The sequence below is a fragment of the Oncorhynchus mykiss genome, chromosome 17 (genome assembly GCF_057628025.1).
Source record: "Oncorhynchus mykiss isolate SJ-2025 chromosome 17, ASM5762802v1, whole genome shotgun sequence".
Classification (NCBI taxonomy): Eukaryota; Metazoa; Chordata; class Actinopteri; order Salmoniformes; family Salmonidae; genus Oncorhynchus; species Oncorhynchus mykiss.
The window spans coordinates 19,505,507-19,522,861 of NC_143038.1; the positions used below are offsets into that span (position 1 = coordinate 19,505,507).

The window sequence follows — 17,355 nt, forward strand, 5'->3', positions numbered from 1 at the left end:
AAACCCAAATTGCATTACCATGTTAAACACCCTCCCACCGGTCCCCATTGCCTCACACTTCCTCCAAGGCTTACAAGCCCAAAACAAGTGCCTTGATTAAGGCATGAACAGATTATTCATCAACCTCTTTCTTTCCCTGTGAAGGTTTTTTTTTCCCTTTAATAAAGGCCATTCTCATCGCTCGTTTTCGTAATTAAATATTTATTTCTGACAAATCTCATATTCAGAGGCTTGATTGATGCGTTAGCAGATTGGCAGGCATTTAAAAGAAATTAAAACAGAGAAAAAACTGCAAATCTACTATGCAATCACAACCACTCAGAACAAGACACATAGTACATCTAGCCATTCAAAGGGAGTCCTCTTTAAATAGTGTGTTTTAATTGCTGACGAGAGAGTCTTTTCAAAGGAAGTGGGAATCAAGGAGAGAGAAATTGAAGGTAATTGGAAGTCGACAGAGTGCCGTTCTGGACGAGTCACGTGCTCCGTGCGTTTGGCGTGCACCTGTTGCCATTTTGTTTGTGACGCACGCTGATAATCTATGTTGGTGGAAAAGGTACTCGCACACAAATGGAGCTTGATGGCTACAGTGAAAAGCCCCAAGTTAATGAGTTTCATTCATTCAAAAAGTCAAAGTGGTGTTTTCTGCTTTTCAACCCACCAAGGGACACATGAAGGGATAGTTCACCCAAATTACAAAATGACATATTGGTTTCCTTACCTTGTCCCTTTAAGGTGGGAGTATCACATTTCAATATGTGAACAAATAATCATCTCCTGTTGTTCATGGAATAGCGATAGATTAGTATATTGCAGTACAAGTATAGTATGGTAGTATAGTATAGAGTAGTATAGTTCATTCTTCATCATTTCATTTTCCACTTGACCCTGCAGTGTATCTCTCTCATCTTTACTCATCTATCCATCTTTCCATTGATTATTTCTCTGGCTCTTTTCAATATATGTACGCCATTACCAAATAGCAGACGGCGATAGATCACGTCAACAACTGTGACAGCTAACAAGAGGGCCTGGACATATTTCATACCACAGCAATGTATACATATATATTGCCATTGAAAGTCTATGAAAGGATGGAAAGTCGAATGAAATAAAGCACGTACATCAGTGGATACGACTCCCAGGCTGAAATGAACCGAACAACATGATTCTCACATAGAGGGACCTGAATGTATGACATATTCATATGTTCTACCAATATAGTGTTTTAGTTGTATAATGAACTGGTTACTATATTTGCGTTGACATAACTGTATCTCACCAATATAAATGAGTTGTGTAATATATTTGCATTAAGATACAGTGTATTTCAGCAATATAAATTAATTGCACAATATATTATATCATCTGAACTTTCCTTTTTCTCCCTCTGTCCACAAACCTAGTGGTGTTATAAATTATATAGTGTGTAATATATGTTCTCAATATACACTTAAAAAAAGCCAAATAACCTCACACTCAACGTCAACAAAACTAAGGAGATGATTGTGGACTTCAGGAAACAGCAGAGGGAACACCCCCCTATCCACATCGATGGAACAGTAGTGGAGAGGGTAGCAAGTTTTAAGTTCCTCGGCATACACATCACAGACAAACTGAATTGGTCCACTCACACAGACAGCATTGTGAAGAAGGCGCAGCAGCGCCTCTTCAACCTCAGGAGGCTGAAGAAATTCGGTTTGTCACCAAAAGCACTCACAAACTTCTACAGATGCACAATCGAGAGCATCCTGGCGGGCTGTATCACCGCCTGGTACGGCAACTGCTCCGCCCACAACCGTAAGGCTCTCCAGAGGGTAGTGAGGTCTGCACAACGCATCACCGGGGGCAAACTACCTGCCCTCCAGGACACCTACACCACCCGATGTTACAGGAAGGCCATAAAGATCATCAAGGACATCAACCACACGAGCCACTGCCTGTTCACCCCGCTATCATCCAGAAGGCGAGGGCAGTACAGGTGCATCAAAGCTGGGACCGAGAGACTGAAAAACAGCTTCTATCTCAAGGCCATCAGACTGTTAAACAGCCACCACAAACATTGAGTGGCTGCTGCCAACATACTGACACTGACACTGACTCAACTCCAGCCACTTTAATAATGGGAATTGATGGGAAATGATGTAAATATATCACTAGCCACTTTAAACAATGCTACCTTATATAACGTTACTTACCCTACATTATTCATCTCATATGCATACGTATATACTGTACTCTATATCATCGACTGCATCCTTATGTAATACATGTATCACTAGCCACTTTAACTATGCCACTTTGTTTACATACTCACCTCATGTATATACTGTACTCGATACCATCTACTGTATCCTGCCTATGCTGCTCTGTACCATCACTCATTCATATATCCTTATGTACATATTCTTTATCCCCTTACACTGTGTATAAGACAGTAGTTTTGGAATTGTTAGTTAGATTACTTGTTGGTTATTACTGCATTGTCGGAACTAGAAGCACAAGCATTTCGCTACACTCGCATTAACATCTGCAACTGTGACAAATAAGATTTGATTTGATTTAAATCTTTTGTCTTGCCCATTCACCCTCTGAATAGCACACAAACACAATCCATGTCTCAATTGTCTCAAAGCTTAAAAATCCTTCTTTAACCTGGCTCCTCCCCTTCATCTACACTGATTGAAGTGGATTTAACAAGTGACATCAATAAGGGATCATAGCCTTCACCTGGATTCACCTGGTCAGCCCATGTCATGGAAAAAGCAGGTGTTCCTAATGTTTGTAAACTCAGCGTATGTCAGTACTGTATAGTTATATTAACTGTACTTTTTGTCCCCTTTGTCTTCCCCTCCGCCCTCAGACCTACAATGACCCGGTGGAGACAAAAGGTGCCCAGACGAGCCAGCCTTCCTCCCACATGATGCCCCCCAATCCGCCCCTGTACAGTGTGCCACCCCAGCCCTCCTCCCCGTACAGTCTGGGGCCGGGGGGCTTCCCCCTGTCGGACCTGCAGAGCTACGCTGGGGCACCGCGTCATGCACTTTCCCGGACCCTCAGCCAGTCCCAGATGCTGCCCAGCATTAGTGCCTCTCCCCCCTCCTCCTTCCAGATCAGCCCACCCCTGCACCAACAGCTCTCCCTGCACCAGAGCTCCCTCCTCAACCAGCCAATCCGCATGCAGCACGGCCAGTCCCAGCCAATCATCTCCCACCAGATGGGACTCCAGGCCTCCCTTCACTCACCACCTCCTGGACAGCAGGTTAGTGTGACTCGGAGAGTGCCAATATCACCAGCATATCACATATCACTAGTGCACTAAATTATTTGAAGGAATAGTGGACATGCTTACTTTGTAGTATATGCTAGTGTGAACAGTATGGGCCCCAAAAAAATGTATACATTCTACCCAGATTATGTTTAATAAAACTCTCTTCCTGCCTCTCTTTATTCTCCTCTCTCTCTCCCTCCTACTCCTCTCTCTTTTAAATTCAAATGTACTGTACATGTTATTGGCTCCCTTGAGGTACTATGTTGCCAAACCAATTAGCAATTCGACTAATCTAAAATTAAAATGTAACAGAATTTGGCATTCGGACCATAAGTAAAGAGCAAACCTCTCTCCCTCTCTCTCTCCATCCCCTCCCCCTACTTTTCTCTAGCATTGTCCCCTCTCCATATGGCCAGTATAAGTTGTCAGAAACTAAAACTAATGCTATGGCCTCTCTCTCCCCGTCTCCTATAGGGATTCTCCCACCTACAGTCTGAGTACCAGAAAAGTGTGGGTTCCCAGTCCCCGGCGGCCCCCAACCCTGGGGGTAGACAAAGCCACGATTGGGACAGTGAATACTGCGATAGGGAGTGCGGTGGCAACCACTGCAGGTGAGCAGCCCAGACCAGTATCGGCTTTGTATAGGAATTTATTGTTAATTCCAATACTGTTTATAACTTAGAATAGGGCAAGTTTCCCTGACCCGAATTAAGGCTAGGTCAGGACCAATAAATTATTTCAATGGAGATTTTCCATTCAGAATGATTCTTTAGTCCAGTACTTGGCTTAACCTATATCCGATAAACTGTCAGAGATAGTATTATTTTATGTTAGCTTAACTGTTCAAATGAAAGGACTTTGTTGAATGCCCTTGAATACACAGTTTTATTATTTAATGCTGGCTCAAATGTTAATACATTTTTTTAAAATTGAGACTACGGCACTTTGTAGGCCTATATCTTTGAATTTACTTTGCACCATTTCAGTCCTCAATGTTGGCTCAGCTATCTACTGCATATGAAAGTGCGTTTGATACGACTCATGTGCCCCTTAAAAATTCAACGCTTTAGTACATAACGCTGGCTTAGTCAACTAAATAAAAATATTGTTGATTCTACTGAGTAAACCTTAGATAAGTACACATAGTTGTGCTACTTAATATGCTGAAACAACCTCTGAGGCCTCCATATATCACCTTTGAATGAACAAAAATATAAACGCAACATGTAAATTGTTGGTCTCATGAGCTGAAATAAAAGATCCCAGAAATATTCAATACCCACAAAAAGCTTATTTCTCTCAAATGTTGTGCACACATTTGTTTACGTCCCTGTTAGTGAGCATTTCTCCTTTGCCAAGATAATCCATCCACCTGACAGGTGTGCCCTATCAAGAAGCTGATTAAACAGCATGGTCATTACACTGGTACACCTTGTGCTGGGGACAATAAAAAGCCACTGTAAAATGTGCTGTTTTGTCACAACACAATGCCACAGATGTCTCAAGTTTTGAGGGAGTGTGCAATTGGCATGCTGACTGCAGGAATGTCCACCAGAGCTATTGCCAGAGAAATTAATGTTAATTTCTCTAGCATAAGCCACCTCCAACGTCATTTTAGAGAATTTGGCAGTGCGTCCAACGGGCCTCACAACCGCAGACCAACCGCAATTTGTTTAAATTGACTGATATCCTTATATGAACTGTAACTCTGTAAATCTTTCATATTGCTGCATGTGGCATTTATATTTTTGTTCAGTATACTATTGAATCAATATTACTAAACTCAGCAAAACAAGAAACGTCCCTTTTTCAGGGTCCTATCTTTCAAAGATAATTTGTAAAAATCCAAATAAAACAGATCTTCATTGTAAAGGGTTAAAACACTGTTTCCCATGCTTGTTAAATGAACCATAAACAATTAATGAACATGCACCTGTGGAACGGCCGTTAAGACACTAACAGCTTACAGACGGTAGGCAATTAAGGTCACAGTTAGGACACTAAAGAGGCCTTTCTACTGACTCTGAAAAACACCAAAAGAAAGATGCCCAGGGTCCCTGCTCATCTGCGTGAACATGCCTTAGGCATGCTGCAAGGATGCATGAGGGCTGCAGATGTGGCCTGGGCAATAAATTGCAATGTCCGTACTGTGGGAGTCCTAAGACAGTGCTACAGGGAGACAGGACGGACAGCTGATCGTCCTCGCAGTGGCAGACCACGTGTAACAACACCTGCACAGGATCGGTACATCCAAACATCGCACCTGCGGGACAGGTACAGGATGGCAACAACAACTGCCCGAGTTACACAAGGAATGCACAATCCCTCCATCAGTCCTCAGACTGTCCGCAATAGGCTGAGAGAGGCTGGACTGAGGCCTTGTAGGCCTGTTGTAAGGCAGGTCCTCACCAGACATCACCGTCAACAATGTCGCCTATGGATACAAACCCACCATCGCTGGACCCGACAGGACTGGCAAAAAGTGCTCTTCACTGACGAGTTTTGTCTCAGCAGGGGTGATGGTCGGATTAAGTAAGTTTGGGATCTGTTGGATCAGAAGGTGAGGGCTAGTGAAATTCACCCCCAGAAATGTCTGGGAACTTGCAAGTGCCTTAGTGGAAGAGTGGGGTAACATCTCACAGCAAGACCAGGCAAACCTGGTGCAGTCCATGAGGAGGAAATGTACTGCAGTACTTAATGCAGCTGGTGGCCACACCAGATATTGACTGTTACTTTTAATTTTGACCCCCTCCCCTTTTGTTCAGGGACACGTTATTCCATTTCTGTTAGTCACATGTCTGTGGAACTTGTTCCGTTTATGTCTTAGTTGCTAAATCTTGTTATGTTCATACAAATATTTACACGTGTTAAGTTTGCTGAAAATTAACGCAGTTGACAGCGAGAGGACGTTTCTTTTTTTTGCTGAGTTTATTGAACATGTATTATTCACGTATTATACTTTCTCTATTGTTTCTTTTGAGATGTCTGTCAATTTATTCAGTGTACATTTTTCTGCTATGACACTGAATAATCATTGAAACTTCTGTTAGGAACATCTGTTTGGAGTGTACTCCGACAATCACAGGACAAGCTTTATTTCTTTAATATTAGTTTGACAGCTGTCCCTACTGTACTTCAAAGGGGAAGCATTTTAAGGTTTTCTATCTGCAGGTTTTTGGGGGGGAGTAAGTAGTATCACCTCTCTGAGTCTGTGTTTTTTTAATTTTATTTCCTATTCCGTCTCTTCTCACCATCTCCCTCTCTTCTCGTTTTCAGTGGCAGCATGATAGCTAGAGACAAGCCACTCTACCTCACTTGAAGCTGGAGGCCGCCGTCAACAAGAAAAGACACCAGGGAGTCAGCCCTCAACACCCCCCAACCACACACACCACCTCCCCGACCCATCCCTCGCAACCCACCCACCCCTACCACCACCAAAACTCAACCTTTTTTTTGTCAATGTAATTTGGGTTTTTTAGAAGGATCTGTGCAATTCTGACGACTACTAGCGATCCCTCTCTTTTTTTTAAAACTTTTTACGCAAAGCACTTACAAATGTCCAGGCATTTTTCCTTTCGCGCCTGATTCTAGAGCACTCATCTTTGTCTCAAAGTTTAAAAAAAAGTGAACTACCATGAGAATAGTCCCCCTCAGGGACTAAACTGAGCTTTAATTGGAATAAGAAGAGCAAAAAGCCTTCTTCTTCTCCTTCGTCTCCTTTTAATCATATTTAAATTGATTTTGTTTAGTTTTCTTGTTATTGTTTTTATTTATTTCTTGCTTGCTACATTTGCTTTTGTCAATAACAGTCCCTGTACTGTAGGGAAAATACTCTTCTGGTAGGTTTCAGCACACAGGCCTTGATGTTACTGTAGCTTTGCTTTAGGGTCTGTGACTTATATTAATACAAAGTGACGACGGGGGGGGGGGGGGGGGGGATAATTACATAAATTCTTTTTTTGTAATATGAAAGACCCATGGAGGTTTACCAAGCTGTCACAGTGTGATTGTAAATATCACTTTTATGGGATCAAATTGGGAATTCGAAGTCCAGATGTCTTTTTTCTTCTTCTTTAATATTACCTGTAAGTCATTGGTTTGTATAAAAAAAAAAATATTGTGTGCCTGTGTGTGTGTGTGGATGTGTATGCGACTGTGCGTACGACGTGCGCACATGCATGTGGGTCTGTGCGTGTGTGTATTGTGAATTTTAACAGCCTGTGCAGGTGGATTTCAGAGGAGTACTTCACACACTCGATCTTGCATTAAATCTGTGCTCACTGGTGTGATTTTTCCCAATAAAGTTCAATCTAAAAACCGAATACAGAGTATGGGTCCCGCAGATCATTCAATGGAAAGAGCGAGAGAGAGAGAGAGAGAGAGAGAAAAGAGACAGAAAGGGAGAGAAAAAGGGAACAAGAAAGAGCGAGATGTAGACACATACACTCACAGGTGAACAGTGTTGCCTCAAACATTTTTGGCCACTGTCTTTGTTGATTTTATTTTTAATTCACCTGGTCATGTTAATTGTCAATTTTCAGCCACTCAACATAAAGAGGTATACTAAAAATGCTATATGTTAATGGTTATGTCACAGAAACATAACAGTGGGTTTCTAGTAGCTTCTTAGGTGTTCTATTGTGTTGATCTCATCTTTAAGTTTTGTGATAAATATTAATGCGTTTGATGACAAAGATATATGTTCTTATTTTCACTGTAGCATCATTTCCTTTTTTGTTGTAATTGAAATATATTAACATTTAAACCTGCCAATTGTAGTTATTTTATTTGTAAAGCCAGTAATGATAATTATTTTAAAACTTGTTTTGCAAGTTGCCCATCAGCTATGACAGGTTTCTTATTTACGAAAGAACATGAGATCATTTTTTTGCTTCATACAATGGAGGTTCATTTCATTCAAATTGCATTGTTTTTATGTTTGGTTTGATGATGATGATGATGATGATAGTTGTTTTTGTTTGTATTATTTTTTTTTTTTACATTTATATGCTGGTTCTTTCTTTCCTCGCCGGGCGACATTATTTTGTGTCACAATGCTTATTTTATTTCAAATCTACATAATAAATAAATAAAAAAAACGTTCAAAGAGAAACAGGCTTTCACCGACTCTTTTTTTACAGCACAAAACCTTCTATTTTCTTCCCTTTCGGTAAAGTATCCCATCTAAAATGGCATCCACTTAACCCTTGGACAATGTCCTAAAACAAGGCATTTATGCTTCCATAATATCTCTCTTTTGTTTCCAACCCAGAACATTCCATATGTTTCCTATACTTAATTTTAGTCTTATGGCTGGACTCAAATCAAATGCCATGGCTTTACTAATTAGCTGTCGTCGCTAGAGCTAACACCAACACCGGCCCAATCTGAACGTTGTCCTAAAACTATCTCCGTAACCATGAACAGATGCAGGCTTGAATTTGCTTTGCTGCTATGTGAAAGTGGTGCACGGTGTGGTGGGCGTCAAGTCAGAGCTAAAGAGAACAGAGAAATGCATGGCGTACGTACTGTACACAAACTCAGGCATCCATCCAAAACACAGATTTTACCCCAATTGCACACAAGTCTTCCAGAGAGACGAGAGTGGGGAGCTGTTCAAGGGAACTGTCACGACCACACCATTTTATGTTTTATTCATTTGCGGCTGGCATCTCCCTCTCTCTCTTGCAGTATTGAATTGGCAAATAGATCATTATTGAACAATTGGAAAACGTGGACTGCCACTTCGTGATATGACACACATTATATGAAAATCAGTCATACATTCTTAATGGAATACCAGATAATGGAGTTTTTTTTGGCACAGCCACATTGGTGTCTTTCTTTTGTGTGTGTGTGTGTGTGTGTGTGTGCGTGTGCGTGTGTGTGTGTGTGCGTGTGCGTGTGTGTGTGAACACAATGTTTGGGAAGGTTGGGGTGATGGCTCCTCTGTGCAATGTTTAAATTGACATCATTTTCCCTTTCCTTGCAGTTACAATGGCCTTTCTTCATTTGACAGTTTCTCCACCTTGACGCATACTACTCTCCATGGTCATTCTGTGCACCGTAGTAAACTAAACAGTAAATACTGAGCCGCCAGCCTCAATTTGACAATTTCGTCAGGTCCCATAATCCTATTGTCTTTCACAAATTCAATCTCACAAGGAAAAAGTCAAATGAAAAATACAATTTACTGTAGAAGAAATTGAAAAAAAGTCAAAACACTTGTAACCATACAATTAAAAGCTTTGCTTTTCCATATCAAGTACAAAGGACCTGGGCCTGTATTCACAAAGGGCCAGGACAGCAGCCCAAAGATTTTCAGTAGGATTGCTGATCTAGGATCAGTTTTGCCCTTTAAATCAAACTGAATAAAAGGGAGAACCTGATCCTAGATCCGCACTCTGAGACACTTTATGAATACGGGTGCAGAGATACAGTAGGTGAAATTGAATATTGATATTAGCTATTGTTATTTTACTGGTGCTCTTTAATTATTTGTTACTTTTATTTCTTACTTTTTGTAAGTATTTTCTTAAAACTACATGGTTGTAAGTAAGCATTTCACTGTAAGGTCTGTTGTATTCGAAGCGTTTGACAAATAACAGTTGATTTGATTTGATTACGTTCTCTGTTTGTTGAGGTCTGTTTAGATTGGTAGTGACCAGATGCACGGTGTCCATACTAGGATATAAATTAGCTGTTAAATCAGGCACAGGGGTGTGTGACATTTGAGGTGGACACTGGTGTGGCCTTTGTTTGGAGCCGTCTACACGGAGACAATCTGTTAGATCACAATGGAAACTTTTCCACCATGGTGGGGGCCTTGGTGGAAAGCGTCAAACCCTCTTTTTTTCTGACAAACACCTTTTTTTTTTTCATTTGCTCTCTTGTGGTCGCGTAACGTACCAACTCTGGATTCCAAGTCAACATTTTTAGCTCACCCGACCACATGAGAGGGTGCCTAGCTAGTGAGCCTCAGTGGAGAGTTAGAAAGTAGAAGGTCAGTGTTAGGTGCGGCCTTCAAAATCACATGGCCACCTGACAAAAAAACTTGTCAGTTGCAACTTTGGTTCTGTGTTAGAGCGAGAACAGGAAATGTAGGCGGTTTTGACAAGAACAGGGTTTCACTTTGTGTTCATTTAATCTGTTTGGTGTTTGGAGATTCAACAGTATGAAATGATTCCTAAAAGTGCCCGTGCAACTTGCATTTACAGCATTTTTTTTGTAGAAATGCAGTTATTACAAAAAATGTGTCGAGACCAGGCAGTGAAAAATATGTGAGGTTATCATACAGTCAATGTTATATATATGATAAAATGCGTAATATCAAAAATGTCCCTTTGATATACTGTATGTGTATTTATTGTATTCTATCATAACAATAATGGGAAAAATTTTGATCATACAGATTATTTTCCCAACCCACTATCAGGTTGACTGTAAATGAAAGGATATGTGCAGTATTGTGACAGAATTATCTAAGAATATGGCAAGGTGCCATGTTTCTGATGCTAAATGCCCCTAAGACAGATTCTGAAACTTCAGGTGAGACTGAACTTCTCTCTATGACTGATCACCAGAGCAGTGTGCTGAATATTACCGTTGCTTTCAAATTACCAGTATTTAAGAAGCTCTTTAAGATCTTGATAACACAACCTCATAAAATGTACATCTTTATGTCTCTTTTAGTCTCTTGTTTGATTTGTGGCTTTTTCTCTTTTTTGTTTTTCCTGACAGCTGAATACCTTTCGCAGCTCTGCAAATGTACTATAGTTATGGCCTTAACAAAGGAAATCATGAACACATAACATACATTGATATAGTTCATGATCAATGGATGTATGAATGAACTACAGGCCTTTTGACTCTTCCCATTGAGTGGGGATACCATTTATGATGTTTATTCCACATCGAAATAGCCGCCATTTTACAACTTCAGGAAATGAATATATTTCTGTATTTCCTTCTCAATACATTTGCAAACATTTCCCAATTATTTTTTTCTCACTTTGTCATTATGGGCTATTTTTATTATTTTAACCAGGCAAGTCAGTTAAGAACAAATTCTTATTTTCAATGGCAGCCTAGAAACAGTGGGTTACCTCGTCAGCTCGGGGATTCAATCTTGCAACCTTTCGTTTACTAGTCCAACGCTCAAACCACTAGGCTACATGCCGCCCCACGTATTGTGTGTATATGGGTGAGAAAATGTTCATCCATTTAGAATTCATGCTGTAACGCAACAAAATGTGGAATACATCGAGCAGTGTAAATACTTTCTGAAGGCACTCTTTGTGTAGCATCACTCTTGGGGGCTGGCTATTGGGGCAGCAAAAATGTCTTATTTCCATTTGCACCTGTTCTTTTTCGCTTGCTACAAGATATATTGCTATATTGAGGAGTATGATTCATGTAGGTATTGCTTTGATTTAATAGATAAATGGCAATGTATTGCTAATAGATCAAGGTAGTTACAGCGGGGCAAAAAATAATTTAGTCAGCCACCAATTGTGCAAATTCTCCCACTTAAAAAGATGAGAGAGGCCTGTATTTTCATCATAGGTACACTTCAACTATGACAGACAGAATGAGAAAAAAAAATACAGAAAATCACATTCTATGATTTTTTATGAATTTATTTGCAAATTATGGTGGAAAATAAGTATTTGGTCACCTACAAACAAGCAAGAATCCTGGCTCTCACAGACCTGTAACTTCTTCTTTAAGAGGCTCCTCTGTCCTCCACTCGTTACCTGTATTAATGGCACCTGTTTGAACTTGTTAACAGTATAAAAGACACCTGTCCACAACCTCAAACAGTCACACTCCAAACTCAACTATGGCCAAGACCAAAGAGCTGTCAAAGGACACCAGAAATAAAATTGTAGACCTGCACCAGGCTGGGAAGACTGACTCTGCAATAGGTAAGCAGCTCGGTTTGAAGAAATCAACTGTGGGAGCAATTATTAGGAAATGGAAGACATACAAGACCACTGATAATCTCCCTCGATCTGGGGCTCCACGCAAGATCTCACCCCGTGGGGTCAAAATGATCACAAGAACGGTGAGCAAAAACCCCAGAACCACATGGGGGGACCTAGTGAATGACCTGCAGAGAGCTGGGACCAAAGTAACAAAGCCTACCATCAGTAACACACTACGCCAACAGGGATTCAAATCCTGCAGACGTGCCAGACGTGTCCCCCTGCTTAAGCCAGTACATGTCCAGGCCCGTCTGAAGTTTGCTAGAGAGCATTTGGATGATCCAGAAGAAGATTGGGAGAATGTCATATGGTCAGATGAAACCAAAATATAACTTTTTGGTAAAAACTCAACTTGTCGTGTTTGGAGGACAAAGAATGCTGAGTTGCATCCAAAGAACACCATACCTACTGTGAAGCATGGGGGTGGAAACATCATGCTTTGGGGCTGTTTTTCTGCAAATGGACTGATCCGTGTAAAGGAAAGAATGAATGGGGCCATGTATCATGAGATTTTGAGTGAAAACCTCCTTCCATCAGCAAGGGCATTGAAGATGAAACGTGGCTGGGTCTTTCAGCATGACAATGATCCCAAACACATCGCCCGGGCACCAAAGGGGTGGGTTCGTAAGAAGCATTTCAAGGTCCTGGAGTGGCCTAGCCAGTCTCCAGATCTCAACCCCATAGAAAATCTTTGGAGGGAGTTGAAAGTCCGTGTTGCCCAGCAACAGCCCCAAAACATCACTGCTCTAGAGGAGATCTGCATGGAGGAATGGGCCAAAATACCAGCAACAGTGTGTGAAAACCTCATGAAGACTTACAGAAAACGTTTGACCTCTGTCATTGCCAACAAAGGGTATAACATAACAAAGTATTGAGATAAACATTTGTTATTGACCAAATACTTATTTTCCACCATAATTTGCAAATAAATTAATTAAAAAATCCTACAAAGTTATTTTCTGGATTTTTTCTCATTTTGTCTGTCATAGTTGAAGTGTACCTATGATGAAAATTACAGGCCTCTCATCTTTTTAAGTGGGAGAACTTGCACAATTGGTGGCTGACTAAATACTTTTTTGCCCCACTGTATATTGAAATTGAGGAGTATGATCCATATAGGCCTACTGTTATACTGTAAGTCAATTTAGATATTACTTTATTCAGGAGTACAATCAACATATTCCATTGTTATAATATATACTGAAGAATCAGGACTAAGGGCTGTATCCATTGCTATATTGAGGAGCACGATCCATATATTGCTTCATTATAATGTATCAATAAATACATAAATATGATGATCCAGATATTGCTGGTGTGTTCCCAGGTTTGAGAGCACAGTTCGCCTCATCAAGCTGCTGCAGGACCTGGTGAACCGTAGTAAAATGTTTGTCTGCCCAGTCATCCTCTACAATGGCAAAGTATGATTTATACAGTACCAGTCAAAAGTTTGGACACCTACTCATTCAAGGGTTTTTCTTTATTTATACTATTTTCTACATTGTAGAATAATAGTGAAGACATCAAAACTATGAAATAACACATTTGGAATCATGCAGTAACCCAAAAACTGTTAAACAAATCCAATATACTTTTGATTTTAGATTCTTCAAAGTAGTGATGCCTTGATGAAAGCTTTGCACACTCTTGGCATTCTCTCAACCAGCTTCATGAGGAATGCTTTTCCAACAGTCTTGAAGGAGTTCCCACATATGCTGAGCACTTGTTGGCTGCTTTTCCTTCACTCTGCGGTCAAACTCATCCTAAACCATCTCAATTTGGTTGAGGTCGAGGGATTGTGGAGGCCAGGTCATCTGATACAGCAATCCATCACTCTCCTTCTTGGTCAAATAGCCCTTACACAGCCTGGAGGTGTGTTGGGTCATTGTCCTGTTGAAAAACAAATGATAGTCCCACTAAGCACCAGCCAGATGGGATGGCGTGTCGCTGTAGAATGCTGTGTTAGCCATGCTGGTTAAGTGTGCCTTGAATTCTAAATAAATCACTGACATTGACATACTTGAACTCTGTGAATGTAGCGAGTGTCTTTGGAATGAGACCAAAGCGCAGCGTGGAAATTGTTCATATTTAATGTTCACAAAAAAACACTCAAACAAAATGACAAAATGGAGAAAACGAAAGCATACAGTTCTGTCAGGGAAAACAACCTAAACAGAAAACAATCACCCACAACTAAAATGGGGAAAACAGGCTACCTAAGTATCATTCTCAATCAGAGACAACAAACGACACCTGCCTCTGATTGAGAACCATACTAGGCCAAACACATAGAAAACAAAACATAGACTACCCACCCCAACTCACGCCCTGACCAACCTAAAACAAAGACATAACAAAGGAACTAAGGTCAGAACGTGACAGTGAAGCATTTATTTGGGCTGCAATTTCTGAGGCTGGTATCTCTAATGAACTTATCCTAATATCCTCTTAAAGTAATGATGGACTGTCATTTCTCTTTGCTTATTTGTGCTGTTCTTGCCATAATATGGACTTTGCCATAATATGGACTTGGTCTTTTACCAAATGCAGCTATCTTCTGTATACCATCACTACCATGTCATAACACAACTGATTGGCTCAAACGGATTAAGAAGGGAAGAAATTCCACAAATGGACTTTTAACAAGGCACACCTGTTAATTGAAATGCATTCCAGGTGACTACCTCATGAATCTGGTTGAGAGAATGCTAAGAGTGTGCAAAGCTGTCATCAAGGCAAAGGGTGGCTACTCAAAATATATTTTGATTTGTTTAACACTTTTTTGGTTACTACATGATTCCACATGTGTTATTTCATAGTTTTGATGTCTTCACCATTATTCTACAATGTAGAAAATAGTAAAGATAAAGAAAAACCCTTGAATGAGTAGGTGTGCCCAAACTTTTGACTGGCACTGTACATTGGCCCTGTTCTAACACTCTTCAAATGCACCCTTTTTTTCTCCCATTGCTTGAGGTAATCACTGATCTGATAAGGCATAATTAGTGAAATCAATCCAACACTAGCCTAATCCTGTCATGTCAGATCAGTGATCACTCTGAGGAAGGAAGGATGCATTTTAAGAGTATCTGAACAGGACCCTCAAGTCAGCGCTAGCCGGCTAGACACATTCCACATTCCTTTCTGAGGAATTTTTAAAAGTGTAATTCATAGTTAACAGTTCAAATCCCCCATAGTGTTTGATGATCTTGTTCCTGAATGGGAATGGCAACACAGGGACGTCTTTACTTCACTTTACTACTTTGTTCTTAGCCTCTATGGCTGTTATGATCAAGTCTGTAATTTCAAATCAAACTGTATTTGTCACGTGCGCTGAATACAACAGGTGTAGATTTGACTTTGAAATTCTTACTTACGAGCCCTGTCCCAATAATGCAAAGTTAAAAAAGTAAGTAGATATGGCAATCAGTGATATCAACATTAGGTGGTCAGACTGAAATATTTTGGTCGTGTCAACCTTTTTGATAGATCTCTAAGGGATCCTTTTTGACTGACACAAAAACGGCATGGAACGTTGAACTGTCGCGTTCATTCTATATGAAAACTGTGGTGGTGGTTGAGAACATTGAACAATTGGTGGCCAGTAAAGACTTGACTGACAAGAAGTACTCTTTCGTTTATTAACTCTGTTTCATTTTGCTGCGGGCTGCATAAACCCACATCCAAGCAGAGAAACCACTGTGCTCACTTAGTGTGAGCAGAAAAAGAATAGCACCACTGTTCTTTCTTGTTCTCAGTTGTTGCTAACTCTCCCCTTGAGGATGACTCAAATGGAGAACCGCAGACATAACTATCTTCTCATCACATTGTGTACTGTGAAAGTAGGATCGTGTTATTTCTGTGAGGGAACTTTTTATGTTCACCACAGATATGGCCGTGGATAAACTCAAATTAGAACAAGTGAAGTTGGAACAGGTTTTTTTGTAGTAATTTTAAACACTTACTAAGCTTTGAGCTACACTATTTGAGCAATATCACCCATACATATATTTTAGACCCTGTGGCAGATTTTGAAAATGTTCAGGAGGAATATGTCTTTGATCCAGTTTGTGAACATATTTGTAGTAAAAAGCATGATGTATTGACATGACTGCAAATATTGATGTACTTTTGATTGGCGCAAATAAAAAATATTTGATCATTGCTTTGGGTTGCATCTTGTTCAATACAGCGAAGCAATATTTTTGGTAAACTGTTAGAAGGTAAAGGTAAGCTTTTGTAAAGCTCTATTGGGTTCAACATTGACTAAAGGACAGTTGGAAAGGACAACATAGATTGTATTGTTTGGCTTGTTGTGTCCGTTGTCTTTTGCCTCGGCTTGTTTGAAGAGAGGAAGTGTGCTATTGCATTATATGTGTTTTCTGCTCTTCCGGTAATTGTTCTAACCTGGAGTCCTTTTTCTAAGAAAGTTAGAAAATTCAATGCGATATTCATATTTCATGGCCATTCTCTTTCTCGTGTTCTACTCCCCCCTCTCTCCCTATTTCCTTCTCTATCTATAAGTGACAGTGCTTCCACTCAAAAGTTTCTTCATTCAGTGTCACATATATCAAAGAAAGCCAGAGGTTGTGTTTGGACTTAAAAGGCAATGAGGTAAAAGAGGGTTGGATTAAGAATCAACCCAAGGCAATGTCATTAATGCCAATCAAACTAAACCAGGTAATACCATGCTTACAAAGGGTACACGAGAAAGTCTTACAACTTGGGAACTGCTAGCGTTGAAACCTCCTTTGTAGAAAGAGCAAAAATACCCCTTCTTACAGTTTGCTCAAACTGACTTAGAGATCCAGAGACACCTTATGGCCCGGGTCTGTACTGCTGAGAATGGGCTTGAAGCCAAAATGGAGGGGCTGTTGCTAGGCTCTTGGGCCAAGTCTGGTGCACTGTACTGTAACTGCAAATAGAGGATGAACACTTCACGCTGCAGCAGACAGGAGGACTTCACTGAGTGGGATACTGTGGGACTGAGACAGCTGTATCCACAAATTGGGCCAAGAATCGCCTCTACTCAAAGCTTATACTTTGGCTCTTACAGTCCAAAATAGGGTTTCCCCTTAGTCACTTTACAGCTTTAAG

General features: G+C 40.5%; 1 protein-coding gene across 2 annotated transcripts in view; it reads left to right on the top strand.

Moving 5' to 3' along the window:
• Nucleotides 1-8,384, top strand: part of LOC110493905 (TOX high mobility group box family member 2) — a 141,347-nt gene extending 132,963 nt beyond the window's left edge. For both annotated transcript variants that reach the window (XM_021568495.3, XM_021568497.3), the window contains 3 exons: nt 2,864-3,262; nt 3,746-3,882; nt 6,548-8,384. In XM_021568495.3, the coding sequence (XP_021424170.1) occupies nt 2,864-3,262; nt 3,746-3,882; nt 6,548-6,590 (579 nt within the window). In that variant the 3' untranslated portion in view covers nt 6,591-8,384. The remainder of the gene's footprint in view (nt 1-2,863; nt 3,263-3,745; nt 3,883-6,547) is intronic.
• The last annotated feature ends 8,971 nt before the right edge of the window (nt 8,385-17,355 follow it).